We start from the raw sequence: 18,225 nt of genomic DNA, 5'->3' as shown, positions 1-18,225 counted from the left end.
AAGTTACTGCATGGGCAAGACGGGGGCAAATCAAAGTTAAAGTCTCTAGGGTGAGAATTCTTTAAGTCTCTGTCTCTCAGATAGAGAAGAGGGCATCAGGGTGTCGTCCAAAATGGAGTCTGGCGTCAGGCTTCAAACTGGCATCGAGGAAAATGGCTGACTTCTCTTTGTCCGGTGGGTTTAAGTAAGAAACATTCCAAATTCTGTAGGGTCTTCCATTGGAGGGTTCATAGGTTGGCTTCAAATTGTCCAATCAAAAATTGTCTTTTACTAGCGCCCATTTATGCATACACTGTCCTTGGAGCCTTGGAACACAAATTGTATCATGGTTTGCCAATTATTTTACTATCTGTACCTTCATTGTCCACACCTGCAGAGACTGACCTTGTATCAAAGGGGATGTAACCGGCCTAGCACAAAACCTTGGAGATAAGTGTACCAGCCAGTTTCTACTGGAAAAATACAACTTTAAGCAAGAATATATATTTCATTAGTTCAAGGAAAAAAATCACGCAGTTAGAATTTGAAACCAAGCAACTAGGCCAAAGCCTGTACTAAATTTAAGCTAAGCAAAACAGTTTTCAAACAAGAAATCATGGCATACATTTGCGATTATGACGGATTAGTACAATTTTAATACTTCGTGATTAATAGAGTTCGTTTATAATGATGGCAAACTACCCCGAGGGCACAATTTCCCTCGTACATTATTTCTTTAATTAAAATCACACTTCATTATATATTGATTACACGGTATACATGAATATATGTCGGACCTTTTTTTCTGCGTCATCACCACCCAGGCCGCAAAAGCCAGTATGAAAAAGGTACATGTTACCTCACATTTAATTTTGGTTTGCCCCGTATGCATTCATGTACCTTCGCAATGTTACAGGGACGCAACATGCTGTCCTGGTGTCGGGAAGTGCGTGGCCAATCAAGTCGATTGGCAGGATGAGGTGGCCGTACTACTTAAGTGAACTAAAAATGTCAAGCTGGGCAGTTTGTTGCTCACAACCAGGCTGACATGCGCACTTCAGGCCTCAACAATTCGCTCTGTCAGGCAGCTGAGGGAAGGAATACCGCAGCCCCCAGGTCTCCACTGGAGCACTGGTTCACCTGATCCTGCCAATCATATTGCTGCTTTCATGTTGTTTACTGTTATAAGCAGTATGAAAGCAGTGACTGGATTGGCTGCTACAGGTCTAAAAAGATCTGTGGTCCTACGTGCATTAAGAATCTAGAGCAATTAGAATGGAATGAGTGCACATTGACCAGGCTGGGGTTAAATAGGCAATCACTGCTGGAAGCTGTACTGCGTGGAGCATGGCATCGAGCCGGACAGACAGATGCCCAGTGACAAGACCATCGGGGCGGCAACGACTCCTCCAATGCCTTCTTCAGAGAGACAGGGGCCGAGAAGCACGTCCCCTGGGCTGTCTTTGTGGGCCAGGAGCCCAGTGTCATTGGTGAGTGGAGGTGGCATTGTATGATGACATTGGGCAGGTGGCAGGTGTCCTGTATGCATACTGGGGTGGGTGCCTTGGCTGCATGCATTGGGCAAGATGAGCAGACCCTGGATTTATTGTCCTAGCTTCACGTGGTAACTGAGAAGTAGAATCGGGAGTTGTCTGACCAGAGTGCATAACGTGCTGAACAGCCACAGGCCTTCTGTGCAACATTTCCAGATGCACATGTCTGGTACCACACTTTAAATCAAATAGAGCTGCATTGGCTGTATGGTTTGTACTTCAGCCCCTTTACCATCCCAGTTGGACTGCCATTCAACACATGCATGTCATGGGGAATGTTCTAAGGCAGTGGTTCCCAACCTTTTCACTTCTGTGGACCCCCACTTTATCATTACTGAAACCTGGGGACCCCCACTGAATCATTAATGGAATCCGAGGACCCCTCACTGAGTCATTATTGAAAGCTAGGGACCAAATCTGTTTATTTTAATATTTTTTCTAAGCAGACGCTGACCCCCTGAGGCGGCTTTACGGACCCCCAGTGGTCCCAGGACAACAGGTTGGGAACCACTGTTCTAAAGCGCTCCATGTGACTATTTCCAGCTCCGCCTGAGTAGTGCTTAGGGACCACTTTGACAAGTACATTGTAGTACAGCCTAGATCGACCACCACCCAGCCCCGGGCATCTGATGCGAGTGAGCTTGCGCATTACTCGAGGTATTTCCCCTCGTCTTTGTACCTATGTGGCACTTGTACACCCAGGACATAATTTCCAGTAACACTAGAACAATAGAGCAGGCGTTCCGCTTTTTATTCTTAGCATTTCACTCAGAAGGGACGCTGTGTTTAGCAAAAACTTCCAAGGGCAACTACTGCAGAGTTCCTTGTGCGCACAGTTTTCTATCAGCAATAAAAATGTCAAAATAACTCTTGTGATTAATACTGCTAATAGAGAGCGAGAGAAATTGAAGTTCTGTCAGTTTTGAGTTGCCAAAAAAGTAGCGCAGAGGGCTAATATGACTACTGCAGAGTACAGATCTGTAGTTTATGTGGATAACTGAGTGGATTAATAAACCCAGCCTCTATCAGTGCTTTAAAACAAATAAAATGGAAGTGAGGGAGGAGAGGCAATGGAAAGACGAGGTGCACTTTTCCCGGGTGGTTGTGAGGAAGTTCAAGGAGGAAGTCATAGGGGGGTGGGAGGTTCCCAAAATGGTTGTCGCACTGGGTGCCACCATCACTAAAGCCGGCCCTGGTGCCTCCATCCCACTCAGTGATGGCGCTCATGCCCATGGCCTCTCTCCTGTGTGTGACCAGCCCACTCTGTCAGGAGTCAGAAGGCAGAAAATTGTATCTAGTAACTACTCGCCTTCTGAACTCTGAGGCCTAGCACTGCCTTCCTAGACGGTCCCAGATGATGCAGAGCCAGGGGAACTGACAGGGTGGCACGTGCCCTCTTGTTAAAATATTGTGCGCTTGTGTGAGCGCGCATTAATGTTTCAAATGATGTGAATGAGCATACACTTCGTGTGTGTGTCCATGGCCCGTGGACACTGCTACTGCTGAGGACACTTCCTAAAGCTAGGAGAAACCTTTCACTGATTGATGACTGATTTCAAGTCTAGTATTGCTAAGAGTCTGTTACTTTGACTTTAGCTTTTTTAGAATATACATTTATTTGCAATATTACTTTCTAGGCAGCGTGGAGAGTTAGCAACTGCAACTATTCTCTGCAGGACTTGGTAGAGCACACACCCTTCACCGAGTGTCCCCTGAAACTTGACTGTAGATTTGAATTTTCACCCTGTACACATTAGAATCATGCATGAGCACTGAGGTTCTTTTGCATAATCGCAGGGGACCAGTTACAAGGCTCGGCAGTATGGAGGGACACAAGTGGCGTACAGATCTTTTCTGAGAGTGACACCTTCATTACAATGAGCTGAGAAGAACTGGCAGAGCGGCAGCAATGGATTATAGTATAAGGAGGACTTTTTGCATGTTGCTGCCAGTGGGGATGTGCCTACCAGCCAGTCCTGCTTTAAGAGGTCTGCTGGTTTCTTTCAATGGGATTCTTTGCTGTATCCATAAGGGACATAGATAGGACAAGTAAAATGAGTGGTGTACATATGTAATACTTTTCTCCATGCAAATGGGAATTAATTTGGAACTCCTGCAAGTATATGGTTGACAAAATGATGAGTTACAAAATCAATCAACATTCCTAAACCCTTTGAAGTCAGCCAGGCTCATATGAATAGAAGTGTAGGGTGGGGGCGGGGGGAAATGACACGTGTGAGCTACATGGACATCCATTCATTCCCACAAGAATGCTGTAGGCAGTTTATGTAGTATCCAGGTAGGGAAGCCCTCCCTCCTTCTATGCCATGTTACATAACCCCTGACAGGGAAAACCGACTTCCTGTCAATTATACTGATAGAAATAAGCCTTAGCCCAGGAAAAAGAAATACTTTTAGCTCTTGAGCTGAGTCTGAAGGAACTGGATCTGAAAGCCAGGATGGGGGAGTTCAGCTCTGATTGTGGAAGCGGAAGTACCGTGTCCAGTACTAAAGAAAAGGTTCACACACCAAGAAATATGGTTTCTAAGGAGGGGGTGACATACACCAGTGGGCTCAGGCATATGGGGGAGCTCCAGAGATGTGCAGGGTCCCTGAGGTGGATTGGGTAACTGGCACGGGGAGTCACATTCCTGGTGGTGGGAGGGACACTCTACTGGCTCTAGAAGGGAGTGACAGGGAGAGGTGTACCCCCATGGAGAAAGCCCTGGTTAGGCAGTATGGAGTCACCCCAGAAGAAGGTAGGTTGAGTTTGAAGGGCAGTCAGATACTGTCTCACCAGATGTGGGATGATGCGGGTACTTTTTCAAGGCACTGGATGGTTGGGTGAAGGGCAGTATGGGTAACACATGAGGGACTGTACAATCTGATGGCTGGAAAGCATATGTTCAGTCACAGTTTTTCAGAGCCACGCCAACACCTGGTGGAGTGTGAGTTCTCTGACCCCAGGGAGCTTGCACTAGAGACATACCTCTGGGTGTGTGTCAGAGGGTCTGAAGAGACACTGGAGAGTAATCATTAGGGAAGTGTCTCATGTCCTCCACATAGTGAGGGGGATAGAGTGGGAGTGGGCAGAAGTCCCGGGTGACCTATCTCCAGCCCCAGTGCTTGGATTGCTCACAGAGGGCGCACAGACGTGGGTGGGGACCTGGTCGGTACCAGGAGACCATCCTCTGACGGGAGTCCCATAGTGTCAGGAGAACTTGGGGGGCGGCTGTCAGAAGCGTCCCACCAGTTCTGGTATGTGGCAGCACCACTCCGGAGAGGAGGGTGCAGAAGTCCAGATGGAGGGTTGAGAGGGGGAGGCAGTCCCCAGAGGAAGAACCAGTGGGTCAGGGGTTGCCTGCTGTGAGGTCTGAACACCCCAGGAATAACCTGTGTGACACCACTTTTGGCTTAGGTGGGCTTGATACTCTGTCAGATGCACAGGTGTTGGGAAATCTGCGCAAGGTAGACTCTCACACAACACATGAGGAATATGTTTCCCTTGTGAGGGGGTGGTTGTACTCCCCAGGTTGTCCTAGCTTGCCAGGCACATTCTCAGACCAAGGATACAGCTGCAGGACCAGTTGCAGGATAGCTCCCCTGAATTTGTGGGAGAATTGTGCAGGACGGCTGCCACAAGAGCCCTGACAGTTCTGTATTCTGGGGATATCACTCCCAAAGAGAGGGTACAGAGCCCTGAGAAGGGGAGCCACGGGTGGACGGACTCACCCCTGACTCCTGTCCAGTCTAAGGGTACAGACCTTGGGCTGGAGTACCAATCTCAGGATATCACTTCTGAGCTGGTGGGAGGGAGAGTTGACAATGGTGACAGCCACCTGGGGTTACTACCTCCCACTCTGAGTAACAACAGAGGTTAGAAAGCCCTGGAAGCCTGACACCGCACCCACTCCAGCGACTCTTCACCTCCCTGATTCTGTGTAACGTCTTTGCTACCTCATCATCTTCCAAGGTACTGTACCCAGGGTCCGTCAACTCCCTGACCGGCCAACACTTCCTCGCGAGTGGTGTCGAACTGTTGGAAATGACTTCGTCAAGACATTGTGATAGCCCCCGTTGGCACTATTGTGTTTCTAAACGCTATACTACATTTAGGCCCTCATTATGACCCTGGCGGACGGCGGTATTTTGGAGAAGAGTACTGCCAACAGGCTGGCGGTACTCTTCCCCAAAATATGACATTGGCGGTTTGGCTCAAGCCAAACCCGCCAATGTACCACTCCGTCTGCGAGGGCGGTAACAGCCGCCGGGCTGGAGACTTCAGTCTCCAGCCAGGCGGCCGTCACTGTCCCACCAGCGGGATTATGACTCCACCTACCGCCATGGTTTTCGTGGCTCCCTTACCGCCACGAAAACAATGGCGGTAGGCACTATCAGTGACAGGGAATCCCTTCCTTGTCACTGATAGGGGTCTTCCCCGCCACCATCCCTCTCCCCAGAGTCCTCCCACCTCCCACTCCAGACCCCCCACGACATACACGCACCATCATACACATGCATACACACACTTATACCCACATTCACCCATGCATGCATACATACATTAACACATAAATCCACACACACTTACATACATACATACACGCATTCACAAAACACACCATACACGCATACTCACAATCATGCATGCACACATGCATTCCACGCACCCACATGCACGCACACACCAAGGTTGGTGTCCTTGACAGCCAGCTCCCTGGCCAGATTGAGAAAAAACATGAACCCATGCATCCAGAGCGGAGTGCTGCTTCAAAGGATCTGGAAAGAAGCAGCTTGTTTGCTGACCTGCGAAGGGGATTACTGGATGTATCCCTAGAGGAGAGCACTTCCTAGGAGAGTTATCCACAGCCCAACTAACAGGAAGCATTAGATGGATGAGTATAACGCATTCAGTCACTCGTCCCTGGTCTTTATGTTTTTGCAGGTATAAATCATAGCACAGATTAACTGCAACCATACGTGCATAGCTACCAAGGGATTCTAGACTTAACAACATCTTGGTATGTGAAATGTTGGGTTTGAGAACTTCATGCCATGATACCCACTGAACTTTTCGTAGGGTCCCAGTGGTGCAAGCCATTCCAAATGTGTGGAAGAGAAATGTATGCTTCTATCAGGAAATTAAGTCACTAAGTCATAATTTATATAAAATAATGTACAAATAGGTATTGTGAGTCTTAGCCATACTTATTAGATATGTTCAACAACATAGCATGTGTATGTATGATTTGACCCCAAATGTGTAGCTTTTAATGATACTCATTTCTTCTTATTTTCGCAGCCCCAGAAGTGCTTAAGCTGGACCCTATGACGGCCCATCCAGTTCTTGACCTATCCAAGGGGGATACTGTGGTGCAGTGTAGACTTCTATACAACCGACGGGACAGCAACCCTGAGCGCTTTGACTACAGCAACTGCGTCTTGGCCAATAAAGGTTTCTCCACAGGCAAGCACTACTGGGAAGTCATTGTGGGCGCCAAGCAGAAGTGGCGTCTGGGCATCATGAAGGGCACCACTAGCCGCAAAGGCAAGCTTGCCAAGTCCCCTGAGAACGGCATCTGGGTCATTGGCCTAAAGGAAGGCAAGATTTATGAGGCCTTCACCAATCCCCGTGTCACGCTACCCGTGACAATGCGGCCACAGCGCGTGGGAATCTTCCTCGATTATGAGAAGGGAGAGCTGTCCTTCTACACTGCTGACAGTCCCCATGAGCTTGTACACATCTACACCTTCCAGGCAGAGTTCCAAGGCAAGTTGTTCCCTCTCCTAGATGCCTGCTGGCAAGAGCGGGGCACAAACACTCTTCCTCTCATCCTGCCCTCTGCATGAGGAGCAAGCCATGCCTTTAGGAAGATTAACACGCCCCTGACACTGTGTACTGCACTGAATACAAGCCTGGATTTAACTCTGCTCGTAAGAAATGCACATACATTTCTGCTCTCAGTGAGCAGCCTCTGGCATGCGGTCACTCCAGCAGCGGATCACTTAAGGACAGTAATAGACAGGAATGACAATTGCTGTATAATGCACTCTGCCTGTCTTCAATCAAAATCTCTTGTCAACAGAGGTCTCACGAAATAGCAGTGGCACCAGAGGTGCAGACCAGAGGTGCTGTCGTAGCTCCCCTTGAAGACCAGAATAAACGTAGGTTCAAAGATGACTTATTTCAAATCCCAATACAATATGGGTCCCATTTATTTTTAATAAAAATCGGTGACAGCACACAGGCCTCCTTGGGAAAAATCCGCTCACAGTTTGAAAGACAAGAGGAGGGGGCACTCTCTCTTCACAGGGAATATACAGAAGGTATTCAAGAGATTTCTGTCTTCATAATCCTAATGATAACACTCAAAACAGCATTTAAAAATAAAGATTATTTACCAAAGTGATGCCTGTCTATCTTGTCTAATGATGAATTTCAACCAAAAGTGATTGGTGTCAGCGTTTGTCCCACAGTAAATCACTGCGCGTATTTATACTTTTTTTAGCGCCGCATTTGCGCCGCTTTTTGACGCAAAACGGCGCAAACTTAGAATGTTTGTCTCTATGTATGTACAAGTGGGTAGAGCACGTCTCTGGCCCCAAGGGCGATGGAGCACTGTACAATAAACTTCAAGAACAAAAGCTGAGCAATTATAAGATGACATTAAGAGAACAATTAGAGAAATAGTGCAAGATGTTATTTTGAGAGTGGATCTCCATAACTTCCCAGAATGTCAGAAGAGAGAATGGTGTTTGGAATAGAATTACAATTCCTGGTTAGGCTGCAGAAGGTTTGAATAAGAGTTTATGTTTTTATTAGATCACTAGTGATGTTCAACACAGACGTTAAACCAGTTGAAAATCCGGATTTCATCAAAATAAAATAAACACGTGTTTCCCATTTATTTTAATCAGAACATATGATCTGTCTGATTTCCTGACCAGGTCCTGAATTCCTTTGAAAAGCTGCAATATACCACCGCTTCTCCCAACCATAAGAAAAGTGATGTTTCCTAGTCGAGGGTGACATTTACGAAACCAGTACATCATTGAATATACATTTTCGTCCCAATTACGAGTTAGGCAGATTTACGTGCTGAGTTTTCGTCTATTTCGTCTACAAATTAGGGAATCACATACAAATCATTGTCTGCATAGTGAGTCACGATTCCAGGGACCATTTTCCTCACAATTACCGTCTGCTTTAAACCAGGATGATTGTGTTGCCTTTTTAGCTGATGGGTATTCCAGCCAGTAGAATGGAGCCCAGTGCTCTGGCACCTGGTCCAGGTGGTGTTCCACCCAGGGATAACACTCTATCATACTGATAATAGGAGTCAAAGTTGTAATTCATTGCTATCTTCTATGTATAACTTATTAGAGAAATGTGAAGTGTTTTACAAGTTTTATACTGTGGCAGAAAGCTGCATCATGTTTTCCTGGAAATTATCCCAGGTTCATTCTAAAATTAGGTGATGTTTTCACTTGGTGGAAAAAAGGGAGTTAGAACATTCTCTTAAAAGCAGAGTCTATAAATACCCCAAATCCTGGAGGTGAAGTTCCTTTAGGTTTATAATTGGGGGCAAATTCTACCAAGGTAGTCTTTTTTAAGAGCCAGCCTTAAAAGAATTTGAACATAAAAACCCTGACTACGCCAGTTTATTACGCTAACCAGTTATGTATATAATAATTTTAAATGTGTAATGCAACATAGCAAATCACAAACTTACAGAAACCATAAATCTCTAAAGGCAGCTCTTTTAACATCAGCGTTTACTGTGCATGTGCCAATCAACTAGAATATTGTCATCTTTCCAAAGCACTGCATTTATCCTTATTTTGCCATGTGAAAGGTAAATTCCTGGAGAATATTTTCTGGCCTGAACTACTAACACATGATGGTTGGTAAAATTCATGGGTTACATCATGCAACACTATTTTGCACTTCAGGACTAAAAATTATAGCATGATGTATAACAGAAATGTTTTTATAAAACATGGAAAGTAATATTATTATTTTTATAATTGGGTAGGTAGCATTTGTATTTATATGGACTATAGACAAAATAACATCTGCAACACAAGATCAATATGAGAATACGGTAGAGAGAGGACAGATTAAACCACGGTATTACAGTTCATCAAATAATTAATCCTGGGTGTATGGAAAAGGGTACTGTAGAATCTGATGTCGGCTTTTCAGTGCCCGCATGATCTCCATGGACCAGACATACTTTGAACTGGTTGCAAAATACTGGTCACAATTTGCAACCAGTATTTTTGGGACCAGTTTGGTCTGTGAAACCACCTATGTACCAATATGTCACTTTTCAAATGAAAGATTCCAAGTGGGTAGCAATTCAACCTCCCTCATGAACATGAATGGGATAGGTTGCAATTTGCGAACCACCAGAAATCGCAGGCATCTCAGGGATGGGGGCCTGCTGAGATCAGCAGATCACCTTGTCTGTGATTGCTTTAAATACAACATTTTTTAATGCAACCCGCTTTCCTTTTTCTTAAAGTAAAACAGGATGTGTTTTTAAAAAAAATGAAAAGTGTAATTGTAGTTTTTTAGAGAATGTCAAAAAATGTTTTTGTCAACATTCACAAAGGGAATAGGTCCCTGGGGGACCTCTCCTGTTTGCAAATGACTTACCACTGCAAGATTAATATTTTGTGACCAGAATTCAGTCACAAAACATTAACACCTACTACAAATATTCAGTATTTCAAAGTATTAGAAATTGGGCTTCTGGTTGGCAAAGGTATGCACCCTGTCCAAGCAGGTACCACAGTCCTAGTCAGGCCAAGTCACCAACACACCCTAAATTAACCCGTGCTCACCCCCTTGTAGCTTGGCTCAGAGCAGTCAAGCTTAACTTAAGAGGCAATGTGTTAAGTATTTGTGCAACTCTTCAAACAGAAAAAAAGTGAAAACACTGCACAAAGAGATATCACATCTGGTTAGAAAACTAGAGCTTAATTTAATGAACAAAATAAGTCCAAAACAACAAAAATCCAATATGTAGAAGTCAAGATATGAATTTTTAAAGAATAAACTTAGTTGTAGTGCTTAGAAACATAAAGCGCCAACTGGGGCTATCTGGTCACGCTAGACCAGGTTCAATCCAAAAGTTGAGGCTGACTGCAATAGAGCACGGGAGAGATACAGTCTCAGATTAAGTTTTACCTTCTCAAGAATTGGGCCGAGTCCCATTTGCAGAGAAGAAGCTCGCCGGGAGCAAGGAGAGTGTCACTGGTGGTGGTCGGTCCATGGGCACAAAGAGTCAGCCAGGTGCCATGGACGGGCTGTATGAAGAGACAAACTAGCAGTGACTTGCACTGATTCTTTGGGAGTGCAGCATGGTTCTGGAGCGAACGGGTCCTTTCGCAGTCGCTTGATTTCAGGAGCCCAAAAAAACCTCTAAGGGCCCAGGGCCTTAGAGGCACCTCTTGGGGGTCAGGAGTTTGTTGAAGACAGGTCCAGGGTCTGTGGGGAGTCTGTTATGTCTCTCAGACTCAAATTAGGAGGCCAGCAGACTAGCCCTTGGAGTCACTCTGGGGGCGTGGATTCAAGATGAAGGGTTGCACATGCAGTTCTTCATCCACAAGAAAGAGGGCAGCAGACAGCAGGTCAGCCTAACAAGAAAGCTGTTCTTCCAGAGCAGCGGTCCAGCAGAGTAGCAGTCCTTGTAGCAGCACAGCAGTCCTTCTTACTGGCAGAGTATCCACAGGTCCAGAAGTAGACTGAGTTGGTAGGGTAAGAAGTACAGTTCTTATACCCAGTAGTGCCTTTGAAGGAAGTGAGGGAGACTTCAAGGAAGGTCTTTGAAGTGTAAAGAGGTCCTCCCTTCCTGCCCTAGCTCCGGACTCACTACAGGGGGGTATGCAACCCTTTGTGTGGCGCAGGACACTGCCTATTCGGGTGTGCAGCATGCCCAGGATGGCCCGCCCATCAGGATGTTGATTGCCCATCAGTCACATCTAAGCTCCCTTTGTGTGTGGCTGTCTAGAGGGAATGCACAAGTGCAGCTGCCACCCCACCCCAGATGTATATTGGAGACAGGCTACTGGCACACAGGGCTAAGAGTAGTAAAATGCGAACATTCTAAAAGTGGCATTTGAAAATTGTAATAATGAATCTGACTTTACCATTAAAGAGGATTTGTCATTACAATTCCATAGGTAATAAACATGACAGATCTACACCTTCTCAATCAGGAATTACCACTTATTAAATGTAATAAGGAATCATCAATGTTATCCTATGAGAGGGGAAGGCCTCACAGTAGTGAAAAACAAATTTGAGAGTTTTTAACTATCAGAACATGTACAACTTAAAGGTATATGTCCTGCCTTTTAATTACATAGCACCCTACCCTAAGGGCTAACCTAGGGCCTACTCTAGGGATGACATAAAAGGGGAGATTAAGGCTTAGCAAGGGGTTTTAAATGGCAAGTTGAAATGGCAGTGTAATACTGGCACAAGCAGTGCTGCAGGCCCACTAGTAGCATTTCATTCACAGGCCCTGGACTCACAAAGTGCACTTTACTAGAGATTTGTAGGTAAATTAAATATGCCATTTAGGTATATACCTACCAAACCATGGTTTAGGGAGAGAGGACAAGCAATTTAGCACAGGTTAGCAGTGGTAAAGTGCACAGAGTCCTAAGGCCAACAAAACCAAATTCAGCAAAACAAAAAGTGGAGGGAAAAAAGGCAAAAAGTCTGGCAGCGACCTTGCAGAGAGGGCCATTTTCAACAGGAAGGGACACCCTAAACACACCTCTTCCAAATACTGAATCAGTATTGGGTTGCAAACCCAAGTTGCAATTCACTTACTTGCTACTGAGTCACAATTTGTGATTTGTACATAAGGGAAAGGTCTGATTTTGCAAATCGGGCCATTTTCATACATAAAAATGCTTCATACATGCGGCCTATGCTCTTAAACTTCCTATTTACAATGCAAACAGTCTTATATTGTGTTACTCTAGCCTCTGCTTCATTTATTTTTCTTTCATTATTTGGGGAGAGTAAGAATAGTTCTGTGATTTTCTACAAATTGGGAAGATAGATCCTAGGTGTTTTCTATTTTACAAAATCATTTTTGGTCCAAAAAAGAAACATTTTGTTAAACATTTGAAAGGTCCAGAACATAGGAAATACAAGTATTGGATATGTCTCTGAGAGTAATTAGACAGCACTGTGCTTAGACTGAATGTAAGAGGAGACAGAGGCTGAGGTCAAGAGGAGGGCTTGTGCGTGCTGACATCCGTGCATTTTGCTGTGCGCTCTGACATCTGTGTGTTTTGCAGAATGAATATCAGAGACATCACTCATAGAAGACTGCAGCAACAACAAGCCAGAGACTTGCATTCTATCACATTATTGAAATTTAATAGCACCCCCATTTGTATTGACTGGTTACCTTACTAATATGTAGGTAATCGATATTGTGGAGTTGGTATACGCGCAGGTCAATATTATTGACCTTGATATTGTGCCATACAATCTTGTGATACACTGGGGTCTTGTATCTTGGGTTACAAACCTCTGTGGATTATCTGGAAGCAATACCATTGAGCTTTGAAACGAGCCATAGGACGCATGCAGAGAAAGCTGCATAGAATGGAGATAACCATGTGGGACACCATCAAGGTGGTGGATGCTGGACACGATGGCCAGAGATCCTAACATTAAGGATGAGCATATCCTTAATCTAAATTCTTGCCTAAACCAAACTGACTGTAGGCATGGTCTGCAGTAGAACCACCTCCAGATTTTTGGAATAATGAGGATATGGGAGCCCTCTCTGCTAAGGCATATGCCTCTTGATCTTGGAATTTTGGAAAATGGTGGGGTCTTCACAACGGGAATTCACCAAGCCCACTCCTGAACTAAACCACAAGAAACAGAGGGGAATCTTGGTATCCAACTGGAAACAGCAATGGTGGAAGGGGCCCACGAGAGGTATGCACTGTAGACAGTGCTTGAAATGGAAAAAGTAAAGTGCAGGTACTCTGTGCCAGAGTACCTGCTTGTTTCTGAGAAGTGCTGGTACTCTCCAGTTAAAAGTATTACGTTTTTCTTGAAATACGCCGGTACTCTCCCTCTCAAAATAAAAAAGTGCTGGTACTCAGTATCAGACAGTACTGGCCCATTTGAAGCACTGACTGTAGACTAGAAGGAAAGAACATAAAGGCAACATCAAGAACTCTTGAATTAACTGGACAACTGAGACAATAAATCCAGGTGCAATTATTTACGTATTAGAGGCATTCCAGAGGAAGGTTGCAGCTTTCAGTTATAAAGTTACCTACAGGTCCTTTTCCACACCCTCCTACAATATACTTTAAGCCTTTTGCTGCAAAGGCCCCCAAAACCACCACCAAGCCTTTTTTGGGTATTTGTGGTACTTTGCACTTAAGCCCCCATAACTATTTGTCCACATAAGCTATGGGCCAAATTTGCATCCTTTTTACTCCAGCATCCTGGGGATTTTAAAGGTGCCCAGGATTTGTGGATTACCCTGGAGGAAATGAGAAATTAGCCCAAATAAAGCAAATTTTTGTTTTGTGAGGGAAAACTGTGAAAAAAGTGCTGCAGAAGAAAGCATGTGTTTTAACATTGCAAATGGCATCAACGAAGGGTTTGCAATACTAAAATCACCATCTTCCCATCTTTCAGGAACTAAAAGTAAATTTGCCAACCCAGTTTTGGCATTTTACTGGGACATACCCCATGTTTCCTATTTTTATGTGCTTTCAACCTCTTTCCAGTTAGTGACAGAATGAGTGTAAAACCAATAGTGGCTCCCAGAAAGCAATACATTTCGGAACAGTATACACATTTCTGAATTCAGCAAGATGTCATTTGTGTAGATACTTTAAGGTTTTCCTATATAAAGTAACTGTTGAAATAAAAAAATATTGTTTTTGAGTTTTTAAAAAAAAGGCATTTCTGTCTACATTTTAATCTGTAACTTTTTCCACCTAAGGCAGATTTTCAGAACCAATGTACCATTACATCCACTGGACCCTTCTGGTTGCAGGGATAGATAGGGCTTGTAGGTTCCCCAAGAATCTTAGGATCCCCAAAGCCAATAAATGAGCTGCACCTTGCAATGTGTTTTGATTGTGTACCCGGTATACAGCAATTCATTCGGTAAGATATAAAGAGTGAAATATAGATATCAAGGAAACCTATGTATTTCTGAAATGGGCATAAAATATGGAATTCAGAAGTAGTGGTTATTTGCACAACCCTGAATTTGGGGGTACCCATACTAGCATATACATAAGAGGACATTTATCAAAATGACTTCTTTCTTACACACTGTCTTATGTTTAAAAGGCACAAATGCAGAGATAGACAATTGGTAATAATATTTGTTCTGCTATTCTTTGTTCCCACAAGTCTCCCGATAAATATGGTACCTCACTTGTGTGGTTAGGTTTAATGCCCGCGAGAGGAAACGCCCAACAACGCAACATGGACAGATTACAGTTTTCTATCGAAAACTAACTTGTTTTTTGCAATGTGCCTAGCTGTAGTTTTTGGGCTCTAGCTCAGCGGGCACCTAGGGAAACCTAGCAAACCTGTACATTTATGAAAATTAGACACGTGGGGGTGTCCAGGATGGGGTGACTTGTGTGGTTCTCACCATATTATTCTACCCGGAATCCCTTGCAAACCTCAAAATGTATTGAAAAAAACACATGTTCCTTACATTTCTGGATTTCTGTGATGCAAAGTTCTGGAATCCCGAGGGAGCCAGAAACTTCTTTCCAACCAGCACTTCTCCAAGTCTCCCGATAAAAATGGTACCTCACTTGTGTGGGTAGGCCTTGTGCGCCCAACAGGAAATGCCCGAAAACACAACGTGGACACATCACATATTTCCACTAAAAAACAACTTTTTTTTTTACAATGTGCTTATCTGTGGATTTTGGGCTCTGGCTCAGCTGGCACGTGGGGAAACCTAGCAATCCTATACATTTTTGAAAACTAGACATTTAGCGGAATCCAGGATGGAGTCACTTGTGTGGCTCTTGCCACACTTGTCTACCTGGAGTTCTTTGCAAACCTCAAATTATCTGCAAAAACAAATTTTCCTCACATTTCTGTGCTGGAAAGTTCTGGAATCTGAGGGGAGCCACACATTTCCTACCACTCAGCCTTCCCCTTTGCTTCCTGATGAAAATGACACCTCACTTGTGTGGGTGGGGCAAGTGCCTGCGACAGAGAAGGGCCAAAAATGTGTAGAGATTGAGGGCGCACCAAAGCGTGTTCATAAGCGCAGTTTTTTTTACACGTTTTTGGGTTTTTATCATTTTTATCGGGAGACTGAGGGGTATGCTCGGTGATAGGAAATTTGTGGTTTATTCCTGGTTCTGGAAGAATATGGCAGAGAAATTCAAGGAAAATATGTAAATGTAGTCACATTTTGAGGTTTGCAGGGCATTGTGGGTAAGAAACCTTGTTGGGATCCACAAGAGGCACACCACCCTGTAGTCCCCTGGGTGTCTAGTTTTCGAACATACCTATAGTTGGTAGATTTTCCCTAGACAAGAAGCAAGCACTCTACCGAGTCTCTCACTTCTGTGATGTCCCAAACAATCAAAGTGTGAAAAACACACCCATAGGTTTTGTTAAAAAGACCCCTCAGCCATCAACCATGTTGGTAGCATGCTTCATCATTGGGGTCCCACAGAGACACCTAGCATCTCAGGGGTGTGCTTTGATGCCTGATTACAGCAGAGCTGTTTTTTTCTGTGAGTGGAATTCTCAACTGAGAGAAAGTGTTGCCCACCAATATAGCGTGTTTTTAATCGTGGTAACCTTGGGCAAAAGTCAAAAACTGATTTTCATAATTTGAGTGTTTGGGACATCACAGAAGTAAGAGACGTGGTAGCGTGCTTGTTTCTTGTGGTTGATAATAGTAATTTTCTCTTTCCTGGAACACATGCCTACTGGTTGGATTTGGCACGAGGTTGAGTGATGGTTCAATATATAAAATTGTATTAACAAGAGATGTCACAAAAATGAAATTCACTGTTAATAACTGATAGGTCAAAGAACTGAACCAATGACTCACATCTGTAAAGCCATGGCAAGGCACCTACCACTTTACAGGCCATTCACACTCCTTTCATAGGTGACACACACAAGCCCATTCACACTGCCAGCCATGGGCCCAGCACATTACAACATTCACAACAAGAGACAATGTATAGACATTGTACACCCTGGGCAAAGAAAGGCAGAAAAGACAATTATTACTGCACAACCATATATTCATCAATTGCACACACACGTGCTGATTGCATTTGGCACGAGGGTGAGTGATGGTTCGATATATAAAATGTTATTAACAAGACATTTCACAAAAACTGAAATGCACTGTTAATAGTTGAAAGGTCAAAAAACTGAACCAATGACTCACAGCTTCTTAGCTGTAAAGCTGCGTCAAGGCACCATCTTCTCTAGAGTCCATTCACACACCTTTCATTCGTGACACAGACAAGACCATTAATTTCAGCAGCCGCGGGCCCAGCACATTACAATCACATCAACAGACATCGCTATTCAAGGGCCCATGGCTTTCATACGCCCACATGCCTGACACAGCAATCACACTGGCTGATTGATTGTGTGGACTGGGGTGTGGCTAGCAGTGTGTGTGGTGACCAGCAGCAAGTCATTACTCACACACCTCCAGCCAAGCACCAGTCCACACACACCAAGACCGAAGCACCAGTCCAGGGACACCACCAGCCAAGTACAACTCCACGCACACCGCCAGTCTACACACACCACCACCAATTTTTTTTAACAAACAAGAAAACACAAACTAACTAAGTACAAAACTACAAACACAAATGCTCTGAAGAAATACATGACACTAATGCCAACTGTGAAACTGAACAAAAAATATAAAACAATATTGAACAGGCAGTTTACTTTTACACTCACGGTAGCTCCCCAAAATTCTTTTGGGTATCGTACATTCTGAAACAGGCAGGTACACACAGCCCAGGTTTAGAAGGACAGTCGGGCAGTACATATGACTCTCCTTCCGCGCACCTCTTTGCATACAGACTTACATCTCCTACTGGGAAATTCTTTTGATCTACTCTGTCTGCACCACTCATGTGCCTATTATAGTCTAAAATGCACACAGGTTTGTGCACTTCAGCAGCCTGACCCCAGACAGTCACAGGTGAAGTATTTTCATCATGGATGGTAGTCTGCAAGTACACATTTCTCCTATCTGCAAATTTCACAGCTAGAAGTTTATCACTATGCAAAGCACGGCACTATCCCCTCTCAAGTTTGTTTTTACAAACAAGCTCACTTGGGTAACCTTTATGGTTAGAGCGGATTGTGCCACAAGTGACAGTGTCCACGAATTCCCTAAACAATTTCACACTAGTATTGAAGTTATCTACATATAAATGGTTACTTTTGTTAAAAAGTCCTCTACCAAGTTCCCACACAATCTTTTCACTAACTCCAAAAGTGTATGGACAACCAGGGGGTCAGTACTAGAATCCCTACCAGTGTACACCCTGAAATTAAAGAGATATCCAGTCCTACTTTCTGTCAGCATATACATCGTAATTCCATAAAGTGTCCTCTTTCTAGGAATGTATCTCCTAAAAACCAAGCAGCCCTTGAACA

The 18,225-nt window shown here is 44.3% G+C and overlaps 1 protein-coding gene across 1 annotated transcript in view; it reads left to right on the top strand.

Moving 5' to 3' along the window:
- Positions 1-7,942, top strand: part of TRIM50 (tripartite motif containing 50) — a 159,294-nt gene extending 151,352 nt beyond the window's left edge. Inside the window, exon 7 of the mRNA XM_069226775.1 lies at positions 6,835-7,942. Coding sequence (XP_069082876.1) covers positions 6,835-7,382 — 548 coding nt within the window. The 3' untranslated portion in view covers positions 7,383-7,942. The remainder of the gene's footprint in view (positions 1-6,834) is intronic.
- The last annotated feature ends 10,283 nt before the right edge of the window (positions 7,943-18,225 follow it).

The sequence above is a fragment of the Pleurodeles waltl genome, chromosome 3_2 (genome assembly GCF_031143425.1).
Source record: "Pleurodeles waltl isolate 20211129_DDA chromosome 3_2, aPleWal1.hap1.20221129, whole genome shotgun sequence".
Taxonomy (NCBI): domain Eukaryota; kingdom Metazoa; phylum Chordata; class Amphibia; order Caudata; family Salamandridae; genus Pleurodeles; species Pleurodeles waltl.
The sequence above is the reverse complement of the archived record's forward strand: the minus strand, read 5'-3'. Positions and strand labels throughout refer to the sequence as shown.